Source organism: Hylobates moloch, unplaced genomic scaffold, assembly GCF_009828535.3.
Source record: "Hylobates moloch isolate HMO894 unplaced genomic scaffold, HMol_V3 SCAFFOLD_14, whole genome shotgun sequence".
Classification (NCBI taxonomy): Eukaryota; Metazoa; Chordata; class Mammalia; order Primates; family Hylobatidae; genus Hylobates; species Hylobates moloch.
The window spans coordinates 56,907,500-56,933,368 of record NW_026652289.1 but is presented as its reverse complement, the minus strand read 5'-3'; the positions used below and the strand labels follow the sequence as shown (position 1 = coordinate 56,933,368).

The 25,869-nt window shown below is 42.9% G+C and overlaps 1 protein-coding gene across 1 annotated transcript in view; it reads left to right on the top strand.

Moving 5' to 3' along the window:
• THSD4 (thrombospondin type 1 domain containing 4) overlaps window positions 1-25,869 on the top strand; it is a 663,778-nt gene that overhangs the window by 576,620 nt on the left and 61,289 nt on the right. Inside the window, exon 8 of the mRNA XM_032174674.2 lies at window positions 23,576-23,751. Coding sequence (XP_032030565.1) covers window positions 23,576-23,751 — 176 coding nt within the window. The remainder of the gene's footprint in view (window positions 1-23,575; window positions 23,752-25,869) is intronic.

The following is a 25,869-nucleotide window of genomic DNA, read 5'->3' as shown; positions in this document are numbered from 1 at the left end:
TTTATAAAGGGGAATTCCCCTGCACATGCTCTCTTGCCTGCCACCATGTAAGACATGACTTTGTTCCTCCTTCACCTTCCACCATGATGGTGACACCTCCCCAGCCATGTGGAACTGTGAGTCAATTAAACCTCTTTTCCTTTATAAATTACCCAGTCTCAGGCATGTCTTTATTAGCAGCATGAGAACAGACTAATACAACCCTGTATTATGTAATTCAGAGCTAAGGATTTATTCATTTATTATGCATGTATCCAGCAACCACCATGAACCAGGCACTTACTTGGTCCTGGACATACATGGGCCGGTTGGCTACAACCCCTAGCTACATTGATTTGTATGACAGACCAGGGAGAAGCATGATAGCAGTGAAAACAGCAAGTGTGTTGCAGCCTAAATCCAAGTTTGAATCCAGACTGCGATGTGCAGACATGGCAAGCCTTAGCCACTCTGAACGAGAAGTACATAGTGATACCATCTTCACGGACTCTGATGTAAAGTCTTTGGCCTAGGGAAGGAATAAAAAGTCCACTTTGGGCCTTCAAATCAGAGAGAAACCAGTGCTATATGAAGTGATCAAGGGTGGAGGAGGTGTAGAGGAGGTAGAATGTGGGCCCAGCCCTGAAGAATGGGTAGAATTTGGAAGGGAAAATGCAGAAGCCAAAGAATGAAGATAATCCTAAGCCACTGAAGGGCAGTCAAGGAGCTGGCAGAATGGAAGGGTCTTGCAGGGAAGGAGCAGGGCCAGAGGGATGGGCACCGGAGCCAGCCCGCAGCAGGTGTCCCTCAAACTGAGTCTTCAAATACTTACTGAACTTTCATTTTGAGGACAGGTTGAGCCCTGTGTGTGGAGAGGAAGAGCAAGGCGGGCAGCACCTAATTTGCACACCGCAACTAACAAAACTAAAACCCCACAGATAACCAGACCCACATTCCTCAGACGCCATTGGACTGACTTCTATTGTTAATGAAGTGTTGCCTTGTTGGGGAGGGAAGTGTCTCCTCTAACCCCAAGTAGCTTATCCAGGACATTCTTCTTGCCATGCACAGGAGTTCCATCATCTCCTTGCGTATCTGGTGAGATGTTGCTGTCCTGGAGGTGTTTTAGAGCCCCTTATAGACCAACACTCTCAGCAGCTGCCAAGCTGGCCCACCCCTTATTCTAGTTCTCAGAAGAGACAAGCTATTCCAGCCCTGTGTCAGGACAGCAGCCAGGAGGAAATGAGAAGCTCCGGCAGTTTTTTCATCAGTGGGGAACATTTTGCAGTCATTCATTCATTCAATGACTATATCATGGTCACCTACTACATATAAGGAGAATCTAAAGAAGAAAAAGCGCAAGACATGAACTCTTCCCTCCAAAAGTTTGTGGCAGTTCATATAATGAGGGAGATAAGTAATCAGTGATTAAACCCCCTGAAAGAAATATAGAAACTGTGACAGTAATCCAGAGTGGAGAGACATTACTTCTAGTTGGGGTGGCAGGGAGAGAGGCAGAGAATGCTTTGAGAGGAGAAGGATCTTGAAGGATACACAGGCTTTGGGACATGCAGACATGGTGAGGAATTGCATCTAGAGAATCACAAAGCCTCAGAGATTGTCTAGCCCCTTATTTCTCATGTGAGGAAACTGAGGTCCAACCTGGTAAGTGGCAGGTTTTGAAATGGAGCTTTTTTCTATTCAGCACTCTCCTCATCTGGGGCTGGCCGTCCAGACAGAAGACAGTGTGGGCACCAACCTGGGTTGTGGAAGTTTTGACTGCATACAGTGGAATGAAGATGCAGCTTGCTTGGAAAATAGGTTTTTGTAGTTGATTCACTGCTAGGGGTAAAAGAAGAGCCAGGGGAACCCAGAGGTCTCCAGCCTGGTGACTGGGAGGACACCTGAGCCAGTGAACAGGAGGAGGCAAGGATGGGAGAGAAAATGGTGTGTTTGGTTTGGGACATGTTGAACTGGAGGTTTTTATAAAATATACAGGGGAAATCTCTAACAGGCTGGGGAAACCTGGTGCTGGAGTTCAGGACAAAAGATATAAATTGTGGATAGTTGGGATTGTCCAAGGGATAGAATGGAGAGAAAAACAGAAATTGACCAGAGAAGGTAACTGTTGGTGGACAGCGGTGAGCATAGCCACCTTCTAAAGACTGTAGCACTGGCTCCCTTCGGAGAGGAGAACCAGGAGCTGGGTCCGAGGTAGACAGAGGTTGGAGGATGCAATGCCCTGGAGGCAAGGATGAGAGATTTGGGGAGAAGCAGTCTATGTTCTAGCAAAAAGGGTTAACATGCTACCAACGTGACATCTGAGAAAAGACACAGCTGGATCTAGCAGCTACAACATCTTGCATGACCTTTGCAGGTGCAAGGCAGCCAGAGTGAATGTTATCTAGGAAGTTTGACAGTGAAGAGGAGGAGGAGGATTAAGGGGTGCCAGAACTGAGGCAAGATGTGGTTTGTCTTTTCCTTTTTAAGGCTAGGATAATTGGAATATGTTTCCTGGAGGATGGAGAGGAGTTGGCAGAGTGGGAGATAAGAGATGGGAGGGAGAAGGGACGCTTGATGGAGGATAATCCTGAAGGAGGCAGGAGGGGTTAAGGTCAGGGGTGTGGCCTATTGACAGTTGGAGTTAGGGTCTCTGAGCTGAGATGGGAGGGCAGTTCTGAAGGGTGAAACAGAGGGGAGCCTAGAAGTCCCAGCAATCAGGTCAGTCTCACGCAGCACAAAAACCACAAGCTGAGACTCCAAACTTGGGAGAAACCCAAAGTTAAGGGTCAAAACGGCATCAAGGATGGGACAATTGAAAAACAGCCGTGATGTCCAGAGGCCCACACGAGTTGGTCAGTAGTACCCAGCCTAGAAGACAGGGCTGACTGAAGATGACCAACAAGGATAAAGTTTGCTTTTGAAGACAGATTAGAATAAGCTATAGTCCATTAAAGACACATACCAAATGCATGATTTCCCTGCTTGCACTGCACTTCAGAGTCCAAATGTTTTAATTAAACCAACATGTGAATATCAGAGATATCAAAAGAACAAGGACATTATTAATTTGGGAACCAAGGCAACTAACCACTTTATTCTTTTAAGTCATTTCCTCATTTAGCTCCAATCTCGGTAACAAACATTCCGATAGCTCTATGATAATGTTCCTGGATTTAAAACCACAATTTTGTTTTTTACCCCTTGGGGATTTATTTGTTATCTCTTGGGCCCTTTTGAACAACGCAGTTATCAGATTAACTTTTAGCTCACTGGCCTGGGGTTGAATAGGTCATTTCCCTCCTGAATCATAGGCTCCTAAGAATTCAAGCCAAAATTCCAGGCTGGCTTTAAGTAATGAATACTGTAATTAAATTCTAACCAAGCAAGCTAACATTTTGCTTGGAGAAAGCATCCTTTTCCCAAACAAATGCCTTTCAAATAAAAACGATTTCATGCCCTCTTTTTCCAGCCTGATACTTTCCAGGGCTTGGGAATAACCACTGTATTGTGCAAGAGTATATTCTTGGAGCCTCTTAAAATCCAGTTTGCTCTGGTTTTTGGTTCTGCCATAGAAGCTGCACCATCTTTTAGGACTATATTGTTTTTAAGAGAGTTAACTGAGTTCCCTTCCATCTGTACTGTCCGGGAAGTTTTGTGGAAGTCCTGCTGAGCCTGGTTAGATGTGACTTCTGTCTGCCCAACTCACTGGACACAGGACAAAAACAGATCCCAGATTTTAGCAGATTGGGACTGCAGTCTGTGATTGAACGTCATCAGTGACCTGCCAAGGCTGGGGAGGAGGGAGAGTGGGAGTGCTCTGACCCAGCAGGGGAGAGTATTTTACACGATGATAATAAAAAGCACCACTTCTAGACAGTTTTATGACTATTTTTCAATCCTGTATAGACAACGCACCTCCTTATTGCCTGCACCTGGGACCTACCACGCCCAGTGCCTGGCCAAGGGCTATCAGCCTTGTCTTTAGCCCAACCCATGAAATAAGTGAAATGAAGACCTGTAGTAGGGTCAGTAATGGGAGTTTGAATGAAACAGTCCTGAGAACACACCAAACATGCAGCCAGAAAACCAAACTATATAGAAACTAATGGAAAGGGTATATCATTTAAGTGTCAGCTGTGAGATTTTTTTTTTTCAGTCCTAGGGCAAAGCCATGTCAGGAACCAAAAGGAGAATAAGGCATCACATGTATATGCAGCAAGGAATTCATCTTGAGCTGGGTCAGGAGTTTTTGCCAAACGGATTTTCATTCTGACCTGGAGTGTTTTTTGGTGTTTGGTTTGGTTTGGTTTGGTTTTTGGCTGAGCTATGCACGTGGCAGTCTTTCTTCGAGGAAGTTTTTAAGTCACCACCTAATTTCTGTCAGCACTTAAAGTGAGGGGCAAATAGCATTGCCCTGAAACCTGGCCTATTTTCTCAGCACTGTGGCAAAGACCCCTGTCCTGCGGTTATGGTGCTGCACACAACTGTGCACAGAGCGTGGGTGGCCCTGGAACACGGCCACACGAAGCAGCAGCGCTAAACCGAGGTTTCCCTGCTGTGAGGTCCGGTCCCTGGACTACCGTGGACTGTGCAGTTACGTGGGAGGTAGAGTCGCGTGGTGTACAGATCACAAAATGGATTACATCCCCTACTCTGCTACTTACTAACCATGTGGTTTGGGGGCACACCTATTCTTTGCTCTAAAACTAGCTTTCTCACCTGGGAAACGGGATTGGAATAAGGACGGCTAGGTGGAGGAGTAATTAAAATAAGGTGTGTGAATTTACTCTGTGAACTGTAAAATGCTACAGGATGTAAGGGTGAATTGCCTACAGGTTCTGCTGATTTGGTTTTCTGGTTGTCGTTAGGCCTTAGCCAGTAATTAGTGACCAAATGCAAGATCGGGGAAAAAAGAGTTTAGCAGCAGCACCTGTGTGAAAAAAATCAAAGTGTTTTTATCATGTAGGTGGGGTTCCATGGAAAGCTGAGCTGCAGCAATCGAAGTGGACTGTGGAGAAGAAGGGGCATCACGGTTCTGCTCTCGTGTGCCATCATCAGACCCATCCTAGTTATTACCTTCCGGGGGGCTCCTCACTTGTCTATAGATGTCGTAGATCAGCCAGATAACATGTGGCAGGAGGAGGCATCTAGGAAGCACCGGGACTTTAACTGGAAACGCTGGGAAGAAAGTGAAGCTGTCTTCGTATTTTCTTAAGGGTCTTATGTGGAAGATGGTTGTCCCTGGAAGGTTGTTATCCCTGCTTTCCAGGGAAGAGTAAGAGCACCAGGTGGACACGTGCAGGGTGTAGATCTCAGCTTATCTAAGGCAATGGTTCCCAAACTTTGCTACAAATCAGAATCACCAGGAAACTTTCAAATCTCCCATTGTCCAGGCTGTACCTGAACCCATTAAATCAGAATTTCTGGGAGTGAGGCCCAGGCATCAGTTTAAAAAAAAAAAAACATTTCAGGTGCTTGCCATGGGCAGCCAAGTTTGAGAAGCAGTGATGCACAGAGGAGTAAAAGCATCAGGACTAGTCAAGACGGGGTGAGCGGCTAGGGATGTGGGGAATCCCCTGCCTCTGAAGCTGCTCAGATCCAGGCTGGATGTCACTTGGTGATGATGAATTCAAGCCTTCCGCACAGAGGTAGACTAAGATAGATAAACTTCAAGCTCTTTCCCATCCTGGGGGGCTGAGTCAATGCTCCAAAGTGGAAGTTTTCCAATTTATTTAATTCCAAGGAACTATTTGTTCAAATAACATAAAATATTTAAAACAAAGCAACAGGGAGGTGCCCCCCTCCATTCCATTCCACCCTCTGTTCCAGGATGACCTCTGAGGACACTTTGTAGAAATCTGGAAACTTAACGAAAATCTCTTGGACTCCGAGGAACACAGTTTTAAAAAGCACCAATTTAAGTTAAGGGAAATAGGATTTCCACAGAAATGATTTTCTTACTCAGCCATCTGTAGTTGGAATCTTGATTATTTTGATGAATAGAAGTAGCAAATCCCAAATGGAGGAGAGCCAAGATCAATGACCATGGACCTAATCTGTTTATTAGTTGGGAACATGAACAGCATCAGCCAGAATGTGGTTGACCCAGTGCCTCAGAAACTAGACCCAGGTCAATTTTGGCTTATTATCTTGGTGCCACATAAAGGATGTAAGACCCACCTCATCTGGCTCATATGGTATCTTCAAGGGGAAAAATACTTTATTATCATTTGTGAAAGTTCCCAAGCTCTGCATTCACAAGTTGAGTGTTAAGCCTGGATTGAGCTCTTTCCTTATGACCTGCAGTGAGCAGAGCTGGTCTTGAACCTAGGTATTCTCATTGCCAATATATATTTACAATTTCATGGTACATTCTGTGCCACACAGACTCTAGTGCTGTATCCAAGCTGTAACTTACAAATGAGGAACAAAATGCAGCCTGGTACAGGGGAAAAAAATAGCATATAGGTTTAAGTCCTGGTTCACCTCTTTGCCAGCTGTGTCTGAGCAGACAAGTATCTAACTTAGTTTCCTTGCCTGTTAAATGGAATTTATTATATCTGCTTACCTATTTACCAAGATTATTATGAGGTTAAAAGAAAAAGCCAAAGTCATATCCTCTTAAGTTCTATAAAATATGCATGATTATTGAAAGCAAAATATATATATATATATATAAAACATTGGGAGAATTTCAATATATGTAGATGAAATATACATGGCAAATATAACATAAATAGGGGAGAGTTAAAGGACCTGTATTTTGTGTTTGTTTGGTTTCAGATTTTTTTTGAAAATAGGCATTATTTTTTACATCAGTTTTAGGTTCACAGAAAAACTGAAGGTACAGAAAATTCCCCTATATTCCTAGCCTCCACACATGCAGAGCTTTTCCCATTGTTGCTTTTAAAATTTCTACATTTTGTTTGAAATGGTAAATATTAACTCAAAGTAGACTATGACAAATTAGGTTTGTATGTTTTAACAACAACTAAATATAGACAACAACTAAAAAATAGTACAAAGAGATATGACCAACATGCAAATAGATAAATTATATGGAATACTAAAAATTATGCAAGTACAAAAAAAGGAAAAAGAACAGAGGAATAAAAAAGGTGACAAAAAGAAGAGTAATAAAATAGAGCGAAATCTAATCACTACTCGTTGTAAATATAGATGGTCAGATTAGATTGAAAAAGAAAGACCCAATGATATGCTGTCTATAAGAAATCCACTCTAAATATAATGATATATATAAATAGATTTAAAGGAAACAAATTTTTAAAAAGATATATCGGGGAAATACTAATCAAAAGCAGGAGTGGCTATATTAATATTACACAAAGTAGACTTCAAAACAAGGAAAAATTACTGAAAATGAAGAGGCAAATTACATGATAATAAAGGGGAAATTAACCAAGAAAATGTAACAGCCATAAAGGTATCTGCATCTAAACGGCGAAACTCTAAAACACATGAAGCAAAAACTGATAGCACTGAAAGGAGAAATAGACAAATCCCCAGTAATGCTTGGATACTTTAGTCTTCTTCTTAAAATAATTGATAGAACAAGTAGAGAACTTGACCTAATTGACATTTATACAACACTCCAACCAACAGCAGCAGAACACATATTCTTTTCAAGTGTACATGGAACAGTCACTAAAATAAACTATATTCTGGGCCATAAAACAGACTTTAAAATTTTTAATATAGCTATAATATAAATATCGCTTTTCTCATCATAATGGAATTTAACTGGAAATCAGTAACAGAAAGAGATGTAGAAATGTCCCAAATATTAAAAAATAACATAGGAATGAAACAACACACTTCTAAACGATCACTGAATTAAAGTGGCATTCTCACATGAACTTAGAAAATATTTTCAGCTGAATGAAAGTGAAAGTACAACATGTCAAAATGTGTGGGATGCAGCTAAAGAAGTGCTTAGCAGAAATTTATGGCATTAAATGCTTATCCTGGTAAAGAAGAAAGAGCTCAAATCAATAATGTGAACGTTCAACCTTGAAAAACTAAGAAAAGAAGAGCAAGTTAATCCCAAATCATATTTCTTTGGATTTTGCTTTGCAGAAGGGAGGAAATAATAAAAATAAGAGCAGAAATCAGTGAAATTTAAGACAGAAAAACAATAGAGAAAATTAAGAAACAAAATACTTGTTCTTTGAAAATATCAATAAAATTGATAAGCCTCTATTCACAGCCCTTTACCCTAGTACAACCCAATTATTCCTCAACTAAGGAATGGATGACCTAGGGTACATCCATGAAATGGAATACTACTCCAGCAATAAAAAGAATAAACCACTGATACACACAACATGGGTTAATCTCAAATGCATTATGCTAAGTGGAGGAAGCCAGACTCAAAAGGCCACATACTCTATGCTTCCATTTGTTATGACATTCTGGAAAAGGCAAACCCATAGGTGTGGAGAATAGATCAGTAGTTACCAGGGATGAAAGGTTGGGGAAGGGGAATTTTTCAAGGAGGTGAAACTAATACATTTTAAAACATCAAGTTTACATCTGTAAAAGTTGAATTAATTGTTGAATCAACATAATGCTATGATAATTGTTAATATTATGATCAATAACGAGGTAACCCAGGCTTCTCAAGCCAAGGTAACCTGGGAAGTTTAGTTTAAAAGGCTTTTGGGTAATGGTAGAAAACAGTGACTGGAATCGTCTTAATCCAAGATGCCGTCATTATAATCTTAGAACCCCATATGCTCTGGTCCCTCCCATTGGGCAGGACAGCTACCACAGTGTCCTTGCCAAGCATTAAATTCCCCCTGTTCCAGGGCCGCATGGCTACCCTCTGGCCTTTGGGAACTGCCCTCAGGAACTGTCTTTGTCATTCCTGATGTTTTCCTAATGAGCTCCTAGTATCCTCTGCAGGGCCCCAGAGGCTGTTGTATGGAGGTCACTGTGCCCACATGGCCCTCCGCCCACACCTATGTTGCTGATTCTTTCAGCAGCTGTTGCCCCTTGGGGTTCTGAAAAAGAGATATAGTCTGGCTTACACAATCTTACAGCATCTTACATTTTATTGATGTCATGCTCGAATGTCTCCCATCTAGCCTGAAAATCTATTTATATAAGGCTTCATTGTGATATTTCACAATCCCCTCCCATCACCATGACAACCAGGGTATCATTAGGGAGGAATCAGATGACTACTGTGAGCTTTGCCACCAAATTGGACATCAAAGTAGAATTTAGATATTAAGTCACTCATCCTGCCTCTACCCCAGATAAATTCATTTCCAGCTTCTACCAAGCTACAGGGGTAATTTGAGCCATCTAAAATAATAGATGAGAAATGACTAAAGATAGTACACTAAAGGGAAAGCATTGATGTTTTAACAGGCCTAACTAGTTAAAAGGATTTGTGGATGGATGTGAAACCTAAAAAAAATTGTACTGGACAATGTTTCAGAACCTGTGAGAAGCTGACTGTCCAGTTGCCCCCACACCTACTATCTTATTTCCTTGTTCCAATGTGGAGTAGAGGGTGAGCCATAGAACAAGACAAGCAGATATGGAGTCAAGTCATAGCTCTGATACTTACTTACTGTGTGACTTTGGACAAAGTATCAGGTTGGTGCAATAGTTATTGTGGTTTTTGACATTACTTTTAATTGCAAAAACCACGATTACTTTTGCACCAACCTTAATACTTAACCTTCCTGATCTTATTCTTCTCATCCACAAACCCTGTCCCAGAGGATTATGAGATGAAGATAGTTTATATAAGCACTGAAATGTAAGCTTCATGAGGGCAAAGATGTGTGGTGGGTGTTGTTGGGGGGGAGGGGGGTCTGTTTTGCTCACTGCTACTATCCCCAGCACCTACAACAGTGCCTGGCACATAGTAGGTGCTAAACTACTCTTTGTTGAATGACTGAAAATGCCTGGCAGGGTGGTGCAGGCATGGGGTGGACTTTTAGGATAGGTTAGGACAGGTTAATGGATAAGCTGTAGGAGTATCTATTGTACCTGACTTATAAAATTTAAAAGCAGAATTAACAAAATTAAATATAGCTAAAGGATGCTGAAGTTTTGCCTTGGCATTTTCTTAAGATAATGCTGGCCAGGCTCAGTGGCTCACTCTTGTAATCCCAATACTCTGGGAGGCCGAGGTGGGTGGATCATTTGAGATCAGGAGTTTGAGACCAGCCTGACCAACATGGTGAAACCCTGTCTCTCCTAAAAATATAAAATTAGCCGAGCGTGGTGACACATGCCTGTAATCCTAGCTACTTGGGAGGCTGAGGCAGGAGAATCGCTTGTGGAGGTTGCAGTGAGCCGAGATCATGCCATTGCACTCCAGCCTGGGCAACAAAACCGCCGCAACATGCAATTTACCCACATAACAAACCTGCACATGTACCCCAATCTTAAAATAAAAAGATGAAAACTAAATAAATACAAATAAAAATAATGTCTTAAATTGTTACTGTGACAGAAATGTCTCCTACCTGTTCAACTAGTGAGTGGGTAGACAAGCTGCCATCATTAGATACATAACCCTTATAACTCCAGAGACATAAGTGGGTCAGTCTTGCAGGAGTAAGGCATGCAAGAATCACAACTCGACACTCAAAATAATTAAACAGAAATTTGTTTATGTACATCTGTTCCCAAAGGACATTAAAATTGATATTCAGTTATTGCTTGGAGTTCTAATACTCAAAAACACCAAAGTTTGGGTTCATTTATGTCTCTACAAAACCCTTGTATTAAATTAGTGTCTATGTACATCCTGTGTTTTTTAGGTTAACTACTTCTGCCATTAGCAGTCCGTTTGGTAGTCAGGAATGAATTCATGCCATCATCTTGGAAGCCATGGCGACAATGCCTTGTTGGTTACAACTCTGAATGGATCATTTGAAATTCCCCTCACAATCTTGCATCTTTTCATTGGATTCAAGCTTATACTTCAAATTTCCTATGTTTAGTCACTAACTTTTGGAATTTTAATTACCCAAATTCCCAGCATTGAATGGGCTTTGGATTCTACAGTGCCTAGAACAGGAATGGAATTCAGTTGTGTGTTTATATTTTTTTTAATGAGAGCAGGTAATTAGAACAGAATGTGGAAGCCATTGTGTGTGTATGTGTTTGTGTGTGTGTTGTAAAATCAAAGAAAGAACTATCCTATGTTGGTTCGTAATATAATACAATTTAAAACATCAGCTGTCCCATGACATTGAGATCAACCCTTCCACTTATTCCCCGATGTCATCGCAATTTAGCCGCAGATGTGGGGCTCAAAATTTGGAATTAGGCCCTGGGTTGTTTTTTTTTTTCCTCTATTTAGGATAGGTCTATTTAACACTGGCTTCAAATATTGATGTTTTAGTCTGTTGCAAGCCAATCAAAACATCCACCACTCCACAACCACCAAACATGCCAACCCTGAAGCAAGCACACACGTGAATTAGATAATAGGGATGTGTATTAGTTACCTGTGGCTGCCATAACAAGATACCACAAACTGGGTGGATTAAAACAACAGAAATTCATTCTCTCACAGTTCTGGAGGCCAGAATTCTGAAATCAAGGTGTCAGCAGGATTGGTTCCTTCCTGGGGGCTTAGAGCAAGAATCTGTTCCGTGACGACCCTCTATCAGCTTCCAGTGCTTGCTGGCAATCCTTGGCCTCCCTTGGCTTGTGGCTTCCTAACTCCAGTCCCAGCCTTCGTTTTCATGTGGCATTCTCACTGTGTGTCTGTGTCTGCCTGTCCAAATTGCCTTCTTTTCTAAGGACACCAGTCATACTGGATTTAGGGCCCACCCTAATGCAGCATGAGCTCATCTAAATAACATCTTCAAAGATCCTATCTCTAAATAAGGTAACATTCACAGGTTCCAGGTGGATATGAATTTTGGGAGGACACTATTCAACCCAGTATAGGATATGTTTGGCCATGCAGTTACCACATAAATGAAAGAAGTAAATCCACACTACAGTGCAGTCGTGCTGTAGGATTGCACTGTAGTACTATGCTAGAATCGCACTGGAGTGTTGATTTAATTCTTTTTGTTCATAGAGCACTTTCCTGTTTTATAGCGTGTGGGGTGGGTGTGTGTGTGTGTGTGTGTGTGTGTGTGTGTTGGTTTTTTTTTTTTTTGTAGTCTAATGACCAGTGCTTTAGATCATAGCTGACTGTACTTGTGGGGTGATGCCAGGCCAGCGAGTGGGCTGTTATCCTGCCCAGCCACAGTGCACACCTGACCACACACTATCATCCTCCTACCCGACTTCCAGGGCCTTCTTACCTCAAACCAAGCAGGTCTCACTTCTTGGGGCGTCCCCCATTGCAGTATATATAGGATGCTTCTTTCCTCATGTGTTCTGATCACTCACACGGAATCCTGGACTTTCCTCATGTAAAATCCTAATATTCAACTCCGTGAGGTCACCACAGATGTTTCTCCGTGGGAACTTCGGGTCAGACCTGACCAGATGACCAGAGCCATAAAAGCTGAATTCCGACCCCACCTCTGATATTTTTTAGACAACTCCAGTTTTCCCTCTCTGTGCCAGGAGGAAGATGCATTCTGGGGCACATGTTGCTGCCTTTTGCATACATATGTGAGCCCTGATAAGATACTTTTCCTCTTCCTAGTGATGGGTTTCTGTTTTTGAAAATGGGCCTTCTTGGCTTCTGGTGTTTTGTAACAAATACCCAATGAGTCATCACTAAATACCAGCTCTTTACTGACACTGTGGACTGTAACAAAGAAAACCAGGCTCCAGAGGCCTAGGGGATTGGCTAAGTAAACTGAGGTAGGTGAATGCCATGGAATTCTATATGGCAGTTAGAAAGCAATTATCTAGATGGACATTTCAGCAACAAGGACAGTATAAAAAACAAATGGAAAACCCAGTAACATTTATGTAAATTACATATCTGTATCACATTAGTGTAGGTGCTTATTGGGATAGGCAGGGACTGATGGTGGTGGAATCTGGCATAAAGGGAAAAATAAGACAAGACAGGTGTCCCTTATACAACAAAATTGCCACAGGCTAAAGAGTCTGATTAATTCACCTTTCTGCTCCTGAGGTTAAAAAAAAAAAATCTTGAGAAACTTAAATACAGCATTTAGGATAGCAAAAAAAAAAAAAAAAATCACAAAAGCAATTGATTAAACATCAAAGAACAGGGCATAGACACTAAGATTAGGGATAAGAGTTAGAAGCAGGAGCTAGCAGCACAGGAGACAGAGGAGCGGTGATGGGGCCATTAAGTGACTAGCCCTTGAACAAGACCCCCCCACCACCATGAGAGGGGGCTGCCAGCATTACTTGGCAATATTTATTGAGTGTCTGTTGGTCAGGTACTAAATGAGACAAGGGCTCCTGCCCTGTGAAAAACTTACAGCAGGCCAGGCGCAGTGGCTTATGCCTGTAATCCCAGCATTTTGAGAGGCCAAGGTGGGAGGATCACTTGAGCCCAGGAGTTTGAGACCAGCCTGGGCAACAAAGCAAGTCCCTGTCTCTACAAAAAAATAAAAAATTAACTGGGCATGGTGGTACACACCTGTGGTCTCAGCTACTCAGGAGGCTAAGGTAGGAGAATTGCTTGAGCCTGGGAAGTTGAGGCTGTAGTGAGCCGTGATCATGCCATTGCATGCCAGCCTGGGTGACAGAGCGAGACCCTGTCTCAAAAAAAAAAAAAAAAAAAGATTGCAAAAACTGGAATCTGAGTAATGGGAGAACAATTTCTTTTTTTAGAGGAAGGAATTAGGAAGCAACTGCTTTGGGATGAGAAAGATATCAGGTTTCTCTTCTAGATAAATTGAGCTATAATGAGACCCATTGACAAAATTAGCCTCCTGGAATTCCTTCTAAAGGGCAGACATAGTCCTTCCCTGCTCGTGGCAAGTGGACAGTTCAGCCTGAAGAGGGGAGCGTGGCCTGAGATGGCCACAGTTGCAGGGCTGGTTCTGTCCATGGGCTGGGAGAGGCATGGTAGGTACGTGAGAACTGTTTGTGGCATGAATGAACTTTGGGTATCACATGCTACCCATCTTCCTATTCAGCTGCCAGCATAGGCTCCTAAAACCAGATCTCAGTTGTCGTATCCTGATCAAAAATCTTTTAGGCATCCCAGTGCCAACAATCAGCCCTCACAGTCTGCCTGATGTGTTCCATCTATACACACTCCCAACGCCCCACAACTTCCCTTCTCCATCCTTCTAAGGTCATGCCCCCTCCTGCCTCTGTCTTTGTCCATGCCATTCTTCAAGACCCCCAGTGCCCTTCCTTCATCCTCTGTCTGGTGACCCACTCCTCCCTGCAAATCTCTGCTCAAGTGCCACCCCCTCTCTGAGAGCCTCTGCATCTTGTGGAAATTTTACCAGCCTCTGGTCACGTTGTATTGGCATGTGTCTGACTGCTCCATGGACTCAGCTCCCAAAGTCATGAGCTGTACCTTTACAGCCCCCAATAAATTTTTGACCAGTTTATTTTCTTATTATACCATAGGTGGGATCAATTTCATACAATTATTTGAGGCTTAAACATATATAAACTTTCTTTAAAGTTAAACCACACAAACTTTATTTAAAGTTAGTATTCAAAGGAAATTTGGAGTCAGAATAAAAGTCAGAATAAATCAAACCTTCTAACATTTTAAAGAATGAGAATTAGACATACTTTGCTATAATTTAGCGATGAAATAAGAACAAAGCCTTGGCATTTCCCTTCATTCAAACCCCTTACAACCTGTGATTAGAGTGCCAAAGAGAAAGCCAGCCTTCTTTCTCTGATCCTCTCTGATTTTCAGTCCAAATGTGTTAAATCATGTTTTAGAAACTCACACAGGTTTGAGTCCATCCAAACTCAAAATGCCAAAGTGAATCTGACTGAAAAAAAATTACTGTGTGATATCTGCGTATATTTGTTTAACAGAAACCATAATTTGGACATTACATCAAACTAGACTTCGTCTACCTAAGAAGAAATGTTTGCTTTTCTTTTAACAGAATTTTAATGCATTACTGCATGTGTTTGCCATTTTGGTCAGAAGGAAGGAAGGACATTTTGGAGATTAGAATTCTTAAACAGGAATATCCAGATGGAAGCAGAACTCCTTGGTAGTCTATGGGTACCTTCTCAGAACAGTGTTTTAAACTCAAAATAAAATACAGAAGAGTACAAAGGAAACCAATTCTCTTGAAATACAATTATCAAAACATATATTTTTTGAGACAAGGTCTCACTCCATCTCCCAGGCTGGAGTACAGTGGCACGATCTCAGCTCACTGCAGCCTCAACCCCCTGGGCTCAAGCAATCCTCCCACCTCAGCCTCCCAAGTAGCTGGGACTATAGGCGTGTACCACCACACTTGGCTATTTTGTTAGTTCTTTGTGGAGATGGGGTTTCTCCATGTTGCCCAGGCTGGTCTCAAACTCCTGCTCTCAAACGATCTGCCTGCCTCGGCCTCGCAAAGTGCTGGAGTGCTGGGATTACAGGCATGAGCCACTGCATTCGGCCATCAAAATACTCTTTAACAAACAAATTTGCTGTATAATAACATGTGCTTTTTTTCTTTTTCTTTTTCTTTTTCTTTTTTTTTTTTTTTTGAGACAGGGTCCCACTCTCAGGCTGGAGTGCAGTGGTACAATTACGGCTCACTGCAGCTCCAACCTCCTGGACTCAAGGGATCCTCTCGCCTCAGCCTCTTAAGTAGCTGGGACCACAGGTGTGTACCACCACTCCTGGCTAATTTTTCTACTTTAGATAGAGACAAGGTCTCCCTATGTTGCCCAGGCTGGTCTTGAACTCCTGGGCTTAAAGGATCCGCCCACCTAGGCCTCCCAAAGTGCTGGGATTACAGGCATGAGCCACTATGCCCAGCCATATGCTTCTTTAACATTAAAATAGGAGACCTCCTAGAGGATCTAATAATTATCATAATTTCAAAACAGTTATGAGTTCTTAAATAATATTTCAAAATATCAGTAACTTCTGTAATGTCCCATGAATATCTATATGATTTCTGTCGGTGATAGAGTCACAGTCCTGCATACTATTATGGTTGTTACCGCATTTATAATAAAACTAAATGCTAAATTTCAGTTGGAGGTTAGTGAAAAGAAAGATGGAATTCACAGAACCCGCCAAGGCAGTACAGGAAGAGTTGTATTTCATTTTCAGGGTATCCACATTAGCTAACACATTCTGAGACCCATTTGGGTTCATGCCCATGTGTGGGATTCCGTGGAAGCTCATATTTTAGACCAGAAATGGCAAAGAAGCCAGGCTTTTGACCTCCACCTGGCATTGTACTGGTGGCCAGTGATGTCTGATACTTCAGTATTGAGTTTGTTCGGCTATTTACCGTAGCTTCCAAGAACTACTGAAACATTACAAAGCTTGCGATTTGTTGCTAGGAGAAACTTTTTTTTTTTTTAGCTAACCTATCTCCCAGCCAGAACTTCACCTTCATTTCTCAAAGAAGGAAACAAACGTCTAGATCATAGTCATGTGTCTGCTGTAAGGAAACCAGCTTCTTCATTTTGGTTGTAGGAACAAGTGGTTGGGTCATCATCACAATGGGCATTAGGATTATGGGATTATGGCCAGGCATGGTGGCTCACACCTGTAATCCCAGCACTTTGGGAGGCCGAGGCAGGTGGATCACTTGAGGTCAGGAGTTTGAGACTAGCCTGGCCAACATGGTGAAACCCCGTCTCTATTAAAAAATACAAAAAAAGACCGGGCGTGGTGGCTCACCCCTGTGCCTGTAATCCCAGCACTTTGGGAGGCCGAGGCAGGCAGATCACAAGGTCAAGAGATCGAGACCATCCTGACCAACATGGTGAAACCCTGTTTCTACTAAAAATACAAAAATTAGCTGGGCATGGTGGCTCCTATAGTCCAGCTACTTGGGAGGCTGAGACAGGAGAATCACTTGAACCCGGAGGCAGAGGTTGCAGTGAGCCAAGATTGTGCCACTGCACTCCAGCCTAGTGACAGAGGGAGATTCTGTCTTAAAAAAAATAATAGCTGGGTGTGGTGGCACATGCCTGTAATCCCAGCTACTTAAGGGGCTGAGGCAAGAGAATCGTTTGAACCCAGGAGACAAAGGTTGCAGTGAGCTGAGATCGTGCCACTGCATTCCAACCTGAGTAACAGAGTGAGGCCCTGTCTCAGAAAAACCCTAAATAAATAAAAGATTATGGGATTAAAGTATATGATAATCAGGGCTTGCATATATAAGCTCTTGTTATATGAATTTTGGAGAATGGCATTGTTGGTACCCACAGTTTAGGCCAAAAATATTTGCCCAGCACCAAAACTGGAATAGGGTCAGGCATGATGCTTCACACCTGTAATCCCAGCACTTGGGGAGGCCAAGGCAGAAGGATTCCATGAGCCCAGGAGTTCGAGGTTACAGTGCGCTATAATGGTGCCACTGTACTCCAGCCTGGGTGACAGAGTGAGACCCTGTCTCAAAAAAAGAAAAAAAAGGAATGAAACTCAAATGTCAAATGAGAGTGAAGGTATCTTTATATTGACATAGCCATGAGGTTGCCCTTCAAACAGGCTTTGTTGAAGCTTGACCTTCAGTGAACACAGCCTCTAGCAAAAGCCAGGAGCCACCTGCACCTTTTTGTGAGGTAGTTCTGGATGCCATTCCTAGCCCTGGAACTGCTTGCAGGCATATAAATTGTAGCCTCAGCTGTTTTTGATATGCAAGGCCAGATGGGGGCTAGTTTTTGAGCTGTTTCAGAAGCCAATTCATGAACCTATGGAATCAGGACCACATTTGCTAATAATCTGTTGTGGCATTTTAAAAATTATATGCTATTGTATGATTCAAGATTAACCCAAACCTTTGGAGAGAATGGGTAATAGTAATAGATGGTAAAAAGATTCAAGGTACCAATTTTTAATCTCATAGGGAGGTCCTTGCAGATTCCTCCTGTGCTGTCTTTCAAATGGTTCTTTAATGGACTTTTTAGTTACCAGATGATAACCTCTTCTACGGTATTCCTATTAAAAGCAATAAAATCGTAGCCAGAACCTACCTCAATTCTGCGTTTTTGATGCTGTGAATGGGGTTGTAAGAAGAAGCTATAAAAAAGAGAAAATACCTTTCACAAGTATTTCTGCTTGTACCATGTCCATTATATTGATTCAAAATGTTTAAACTTTAAAGAAGGTAATACATGCATATGGTAAAACAAATTGTAAATGGCAGTAAAGAGATATCAAATGAGAGATAAATGTCTCCCTTCTCATCTCCCATCCCAACATAAACCTCAGTTCCTGTCCCAAATGTTAATAGTTTTGTGACTATCCTTCTCTAAACATTGTATATATATATATATATATATATTTTATGTCTATGCTTTTATTTAAAAGTATGCACAAACAGGATTATACCAAACACACTGTTCTGAATTTTTCTTTCATTCACAAATGTATCATGGAATTCTTTCCATACCCACACACACAGATCTAGCTCATTCTTTTTCGAGTCACTTGGTATTCCATTGTGTGGATAGCCAGTGTTACAATTGTCTTAAGCAATGTTCTATGGATGGACATTTAGGTGAGTTTTTTTTCTCTATTTAAAAAAAAGGCAGATAATATCCTTGTTAGAAACATTTTTGTATACTTATTGAAGTATATATCTCAAGTAGTTTCCTAGAAGTAGAGTTCTTGGGTCAGGGTGTATGGGCATTTAAAGTTTTAGCTGTGTAATCAAATTGCCCTGCAATATGGCTGAGTCTGTTTACATTCCCACCAGCAATGCCATCCATACTTGCTTACCCACCTGGCAATACTTGGAATATTAACTTTTTTTAAATGTTTGCTAATTTGGACCATCAGGATGATCCCATTGTGGCTTTGATTTTCATTTCTTGAATTATAAGTAAGGCAGAGCATCTTTTCATTTGCTTATGTAGTACTTGTACTTGGTTTTCTGTGAATTGCCTATTTATTATTCTTTGCTTTTCTTTTGAGCTCTTTGCCCTTGTCTACTGTGTAAACATTCAGTTCCTACTGTGTGGCGAGCACTATGCTAGACTCTCAAACTGTAATGGTGATGAAATCTTTTGGAGCTGGCAGTATACTAGGAGACAAACATTGATCAAATAATTCTCTCAGTAAGTGTATGGACAAACTGAATTAAATTCCTTGAAGGAAAGGTTCTTGCATCTCTTAGAGGGAAGAGGCAGGGAAGAGAGGGGCCTGGACTGGGGGTGGGAGAAGACTGCCCTGGAGAAATTGACATCTAAAGAATGAATAGGGCCAGGCATGGTGGCTCACACCTGTAATCCCAGCACTTTGGGAGGCCAAGGCAGGAGGATCGCTTGAACTTAGGAATTCAAGACCCAGTCTGGGCAACATGGGGAAACTCCCATCTCTACAAAACATACAAAAATTAACCGACTGTGGTGGTGCACACCTGTGGGAAGCTGAGGCGGAAACATTGCTTGAGCCTGGGAGGAGGAGGTTGCAGTGAGCAGTAAGCCATGATTGTGCCACTGCACTCCAGCCTGGGAAACAGGAGTAAAACCTTGTCTTTATTTAAAAAACAAAACGAAACAAAAGAATGAATAGGACTTGGAGTTGAGGGAGGAGCATTTCTGGAAGAAGGGACAGCACTGTGGAGGGAAGATGATGTTGTAGATGGGCCAAAAGAAGGCCCAGGAGCAGAGCACAGAGAGAAGAACAGTGATGCAAGATAAGGCTGGGCTGCAGCATCTGAGGGAGGAGGCCTCTATGGTGGGATATGTGTGTGTGTGTGTGTGTGTGTGTGTATTTTTTTTCCCCCAAGACGGAATTTTGCTCTGTCACCCAGGCTGGAGTGCAGTGGCATGGGCTCTGCTCACTGCAAGCTCTGCCTCCCGGGTTCACACCATTCTTCTGCCTCAGCCTCCCGAGTAGCTGGGACTACAGGTGCCCACCACCACGCCCAGCTAGTTTTTTGTATTTTTAGTAGAGACAGGGTTTCACTGAGCCATCATTGGTGATCTAATCTACATTCTGAAAACATTGTTCTAGCTGAACAGAAGAGAAACAGGAAGATCAATTAGAAGATATTTTATTAGTCCAGATGAGATCTCATGGTAGCCTGGCCCTGGGTTATGGCAGTGGACATGAAGAGAGGCGGAGGAGGTTAAATAAGATTTGATGATGGGTTAGATTTGGGGGGATAGGAAGAGAGGAAGTATCCAGGATGATTCCTGGGTTTCTGATTACATGGATGGTGGTACCATTTACTGAGATAAGAAGCAGTGAGGCTGGGGTTGGGTTCAGCCTTAGACAAGACATCTGACTGAAGCTAGCAAGGAGGTAATTACATATGAAATTCTAAGGCCAGAGGCAAAGTTTGGCCTGTCAACATAAATTTGTGAGTCATTCACATATGGTAGTTGAAATCATAGTCCTAGGAAATTGTTCATGAAAGGAATACAGTGCCCAAAGCAGGTCTACTCTTATTCCTTAAGAAATTCTGATATTTACTAGCCAAGTAGAGAAAGATGAGACAGAAAAGAAAACAGAAATGAGCAGCCTGAGAGCAGGAGGAAAGCAAGGGGAGCATGGTTCCCAGAAGCCAGGGGGAGAGTGTTTCAAATAGGATGGAATAGTGCCAAGTGCTGCCGAGACATCTGAAAAGAGGAGGCCTGGGAAACACCCATTGGATTTAGCAACATTGGGGTCTTGGTGACGCTAATTTTAAATTTCCTCAATGGAATGATGGGGGCAGGAGCCAGATTGGAGATGGTTGAGGAATTAGTGGGAAGTGAGAAAATGGTAGATGTTATATGGACCACTTTTTTTTTTTTTTTTTTTTTGAGACTGGAGTGCAATGGTGCGATCTTGGCTCACCACAACCTCCGTCTCCCAGGTTCAAGCAATTCTCCTGCCTCAGCCTCCTGAGTAGCTGGGATTACAGGCTTGCGCCAGCATGCCTGGCTAATTTTGTACTTTTAGCAGAGATGGGGTTTCTCCATTTTGGTCAGGCTGGTCTCAAACCCCCGACCTCAGGTGATCTGCCCGCCTCAGCCTCCCAAAGTGCTGGGATTGCAAGCATGAGCCACTGTGCCCGGCCACACCACTTTTGAAGAAGTGTGATTCTTCATAAAGAATAGCCCCAAATCTATTCTTCCTCAGTTTCCACCCTTGACCCTTTTTTGCTACTCAGTAAGCTGAATTGATCTTGTAACTCAGTAGTGAAAGGTCTGCAGCTTTGCCCTCCCTGCAGCCATGGCACCAGCCAGCCCAGCGTGGAGTCTGCAGGGGGAGCCCAGCTGGAGTTTGGGCTGCTCCAGCCCCTCTGTGCAATTTCTGATTCTACAGGCCAGAGCTCTGGGAAGGCCCATTGTAGGAACGCTGCTGAAAAAATGAGTTTAAGAAAAAGTTCTTATATTTTAGTGGTACCTACTGAAAGGTTGAAGGATACATATTTGCAATGTGACACAAGAGAAGCCATGAGCTGATCCTTGTTGAAGCTGAGCAATGGGTACATGGGGGTTTATTATATTGTTCACACCACTTTTGCATATGTATACATTTTTCCATAACAAATTATAAAAAGTTAAATTTAGGAATTCTATAAACCGAAGGTGCAAAGAGCCAGTGGCCATCACAGGTCCACTATGTACATAGCACTTAAAACAGGACCTTCGGCTGGGCGCAGTGGCTCGTGCCTGTAATCCCAGCACTTTGGGAGGCTGAGGCGGGCGGATCATCTGAGGTCAGGAGTTCAAGACCAGCCTGACCAACATGGTGAAACCCTGTCTCTACTAAAATACAAAAATTAGCAGAGCATGGTGGTGGGCGCCTGTAACCTTAGCTATTCAGGAGGCTGAGGCAGAAGAATCGCTTGAATCCGGGAGGCAGAGGTTGCAGTGAGATGAGATTGCACCATTGCACTCCACCCTGGGCAATAAGAGCGAAACTCCATCTCAAAAAAAAAAAAAAGTACCTTCTCTAAACCAGTCCTCCTTTGGCTTGTGGGTTTCCAGGTGCCAAGGATAGCTGAAGAAATTATATTTCCAGATGCCACCCTTTCTTCTCCTGTTAACTCCAACACCTTGTTCCTTGCCCCCTTCTCCTTTCGTACCCGCCTCCTGAGTACAGACTCGAAATCACAGATCTGACCCCTATGGGCCTCATGAACTTGAACAAGTTCCCACCTATCTCTGAGCCACTCTGAAAAATGGGGATTATAACATCTCCTGTGCAATGTTGTGACGATTAAATTCGACAGTGAACATGGGGTATCTAACACAGCCCACAGCCTCAGATGCCCAGGAACTCAGGAAGGTCATAGAAATGAATGAAGCTGACCAGGTACACTAGAAAATCATGTGACCCTCTTGGCTTTAGCTTTGCCACTTGTAGTAGACATGTAAGTAGAGAGAATTATAAGAAAAATTCTGGGCCAGGTGCAGTGACTAACACCTGTAATCCCAGCACTTTGGGAGGCTGAGGCAGGCAGATCGCTTGAGCTCAGGAGTTTGAGACCAGCCTGGGCAACATGGCAAAACCCCATCTCTTTAAAAAAAAAAAAAAAAAATATATATATATATATATATATATATACACACACACACACACACACACACACACACACACACACACACGCACACACACACACAAGCCAGGCATGGTGGTACGTGCCTGTAGTCCCAGCTACTCAGGAGGCGGAAGCAGGAGGATTCCTTGAGCCCAGGAGGTTGAGGCTGCACTGAGCCAGGATCACACCACTGCACTCCAGCCTGGGCAATGGAGCAAGACCCTGTCTCAAAAAAAAAAAAGGGGAGGGCTGGGAAGGGAGAAAAAATTGGATAAGAAAAAGAACAATGCAAGTATGATAAATTATATAAATCACCCAGATTCATAAATAAAGGGGTAATAAACTGAGACTTAGCCTCAGTGTTGGGGGTCAACGGGGGGGTGGGGATTGGGGCAAATCAGAGCATATAGAGCCCATCTGAGAGGGACAGCCATCCTGGGCTCCAGCCGGTTGCTGCCATGAGGGAGTGTGAAGCCAATGTTAACATGTCTTCCTGGTTTATAAGAGAAGCCAGAACTCTAAATTTTTTATGTGAAATATTTCAATTCTTAAATTTGGGCTCAGTTATTTTTTTTAATAACACTACAGAAGCCAAACTAAACCCATCTATGGGCCAAAATCAGCTCGTGGGCTGCCAGCGTGCAACCTCTCACCTAGGTAATGGTATATAATATAAATCCGTTTCCCTTCCCCCCTTTTTTCTCTTCCTCCTCTTTCTCCTTTCCCTCCCATTTTCCACATCCTTTTCACCTAACCAGCCCCCACCCTAAATTTCTATACTAAGTCCAAGTGATAGAAGGGATTAGGGTGGGTTGAAGAAGTGATTAAGCCCAAGGGGATGTAATCTAGATGCCTAATTGTGCCCCAGGGCCTGGATCATTGCCTGGCACATAGTGGATCCTAACAAAAACCTTGATGAGTGAAGAAGCCAGAAACTGGGGGAGTCAGTTCTGTTTCTTGTGCACACCTTGGGCTTATCCAAAGAACTGTCTCATTTTTCTCAACAGCCTTGCGAAGTCGTTCTGGACGCTCCATCATCAATGGGAACTGGGCAATTGATCGACCAGGAAAATACGAGGGCGGAGGGACCATGTTCACCTACAAGCGTCCAAATGAGATTTCGAGCACTGCCGGAGAGTCCTTTTTGGCGGAAGGTCCCACCAATGAGATCTTGGATGTCTACGTGAGTTTGGATATTTCTGGACTGTTCTTTGGATTTTGAATCTTGTCACTTCTAAGGAACATACGCTGAACAAATAAGCAACAAATCATTGCCCATACTCAATAAAAACCCTTTGAGCAGAGCCTGTTGGAGGCACCCCTTGAATGCTTGGCGTTCATCTTTGCCTTTACTTCTGAATGGGCCCAGCTCACGGCAACCTCCAACTCCACCAGATGCTTATTACCTTTGGAGTTTATTGACCCAGTAAAACCAATTTTACTTGTTGAACCAAATCAGAGGCAAAACATGCCTTTATTTCATGAGCATTGGATCTCCTCCAGGCACTTTCCTTATAAGGCTAATTTGGCATGTTTTCTTTTTATGGCAAAAGAAAGCAAGAGCCTAAAGGAAGGCAGGACTCTCCCAGCTCCCAGTCCTGTTCAAACTCTGAAAGCAAATGAAGAAAGGAGAGCTCTAGAGCCCTCCAGATGAAATAATAAAGCTCAGAGTCACAGTAGAGAGATTTACTAGAAGCTCCTGATAGAAGACAAAACCTTAATTTATTTCACGTGAAACTAAAATATGAAATTGCTCAAGAGTTTTAAATGGTCCCAAAGGAAACCACTAGAATTCAGTCTTCTTAAAAAAACAGGAAATAAAGGGTGATAAGAAATAAAAGCTTGAAATAACATTTTGATAAAAAGATTTGAGATCACCCATGAATATACACATTATTTCTGTCCCCAAAGCTGAGCTGATTAACATATTTGCTGTGTCAGAGTTTTAGAAATATTATTAATTGCATTGTCTTTCCTTCTCCACCTACACACAGTTCTATGTCCTTTCCTCCTGGGCCTAGTGGACTCGAAATTACAAAGGAAGCCTTGTTGTAGTTAATTTTGGATTTTTTTTTTTAGACTGTCCAGTTGGTTCGTTGACTCTGAATATATTTCAAATGGCATCAGAGGTACAAACTCAGGTTGTTAAAGGCCTACTGTGGGTGGTCTAGGAATGGAAGCCAACAGCAATTTCATAAACGGGACGAGGTTTTGCACTGGCAGAATGCTCAGGCAGAAGAGGCACCGGAGAGGGAGGGAGGATTTCCAGCCACAGACCGAGAGGAAGATTGTGTGAAAAAGGAGTGGGGATGAGGGATACACAGCAGGAACCTGAGATCACACAACCGTGTCCCTTGGGGATTCAGTGCCCACCACGTTTGTGCAACGCCGAAGGTTTGATATTGGTTCCTGGATAGGAGAATCCCAGGGGTTCTCAGGTCTGCCTTCCTTTGGGTAATTTATAAAATGAAGACCCATTTCGTCAGTAGGGAGTGGTAAGAGATCATGGCATAAACAGGAAGAACAGACACAGGACCCACCATGCAGGAGTGACTCAGAGATGCTTGTAGCTGGAAAGGACCTTTGAAAGTGACATGATTCTAACCTCTTCCTTCTCCAAGGAAGAAATCAAAAACTGCAGGGTGAAGGGGCTTGCTCTAGGTTACACAGCTGGTCAACAGGAGAGCTGCTTTATAAAGCAGCAGAGACAGAAACATCAAACCCGACCGTGTCTCCTTGCACGGCTCATATTTACACTGTGGATTCTCATTCTGCTGCTCGGTTTAGCCCACCACCCTGCTTCCCAACAGGAAAGCCATGGGCAGCAAAGACTGTGTGCTCCAAATCCAATAGGGAGGGACGTATTCTGTAGGGCCATGCTCATTTAATACGTTTTCAGCCCAGACAATGTTCAGCTGCTGACTTCCACAGTCCTACGTAGACTCCTGCTTGCCGTCCTATTTTTGTCATCATTCCTGAGAGAATATGACCCAGCAAGATTTGGGTCCCTTCTACTTGTTTTCCTGGCCCCATCTCTTTGTGTTTCTGGGGCTTTCCCTGAATAAGAGGGAGAGACCTGGGGACCAGCCTCACCAGCTAGGTCAAGAACTTTGAGGGAACCTAAAGCATCCCGGGATGGCTCTGTCTAGGAGGTCTGCTGTTTGTTTGCATGACTGTATCGCGCCACCTAGTGTTAAAACAGGTCTCCTGCAGTGTACACGTATTTATCTGTGTTGGATGTTTCGAGAGCACTGAGCAAAATCTAAGAACAGAAAGGTTCTGCTACCGTTGCTCCATCTTC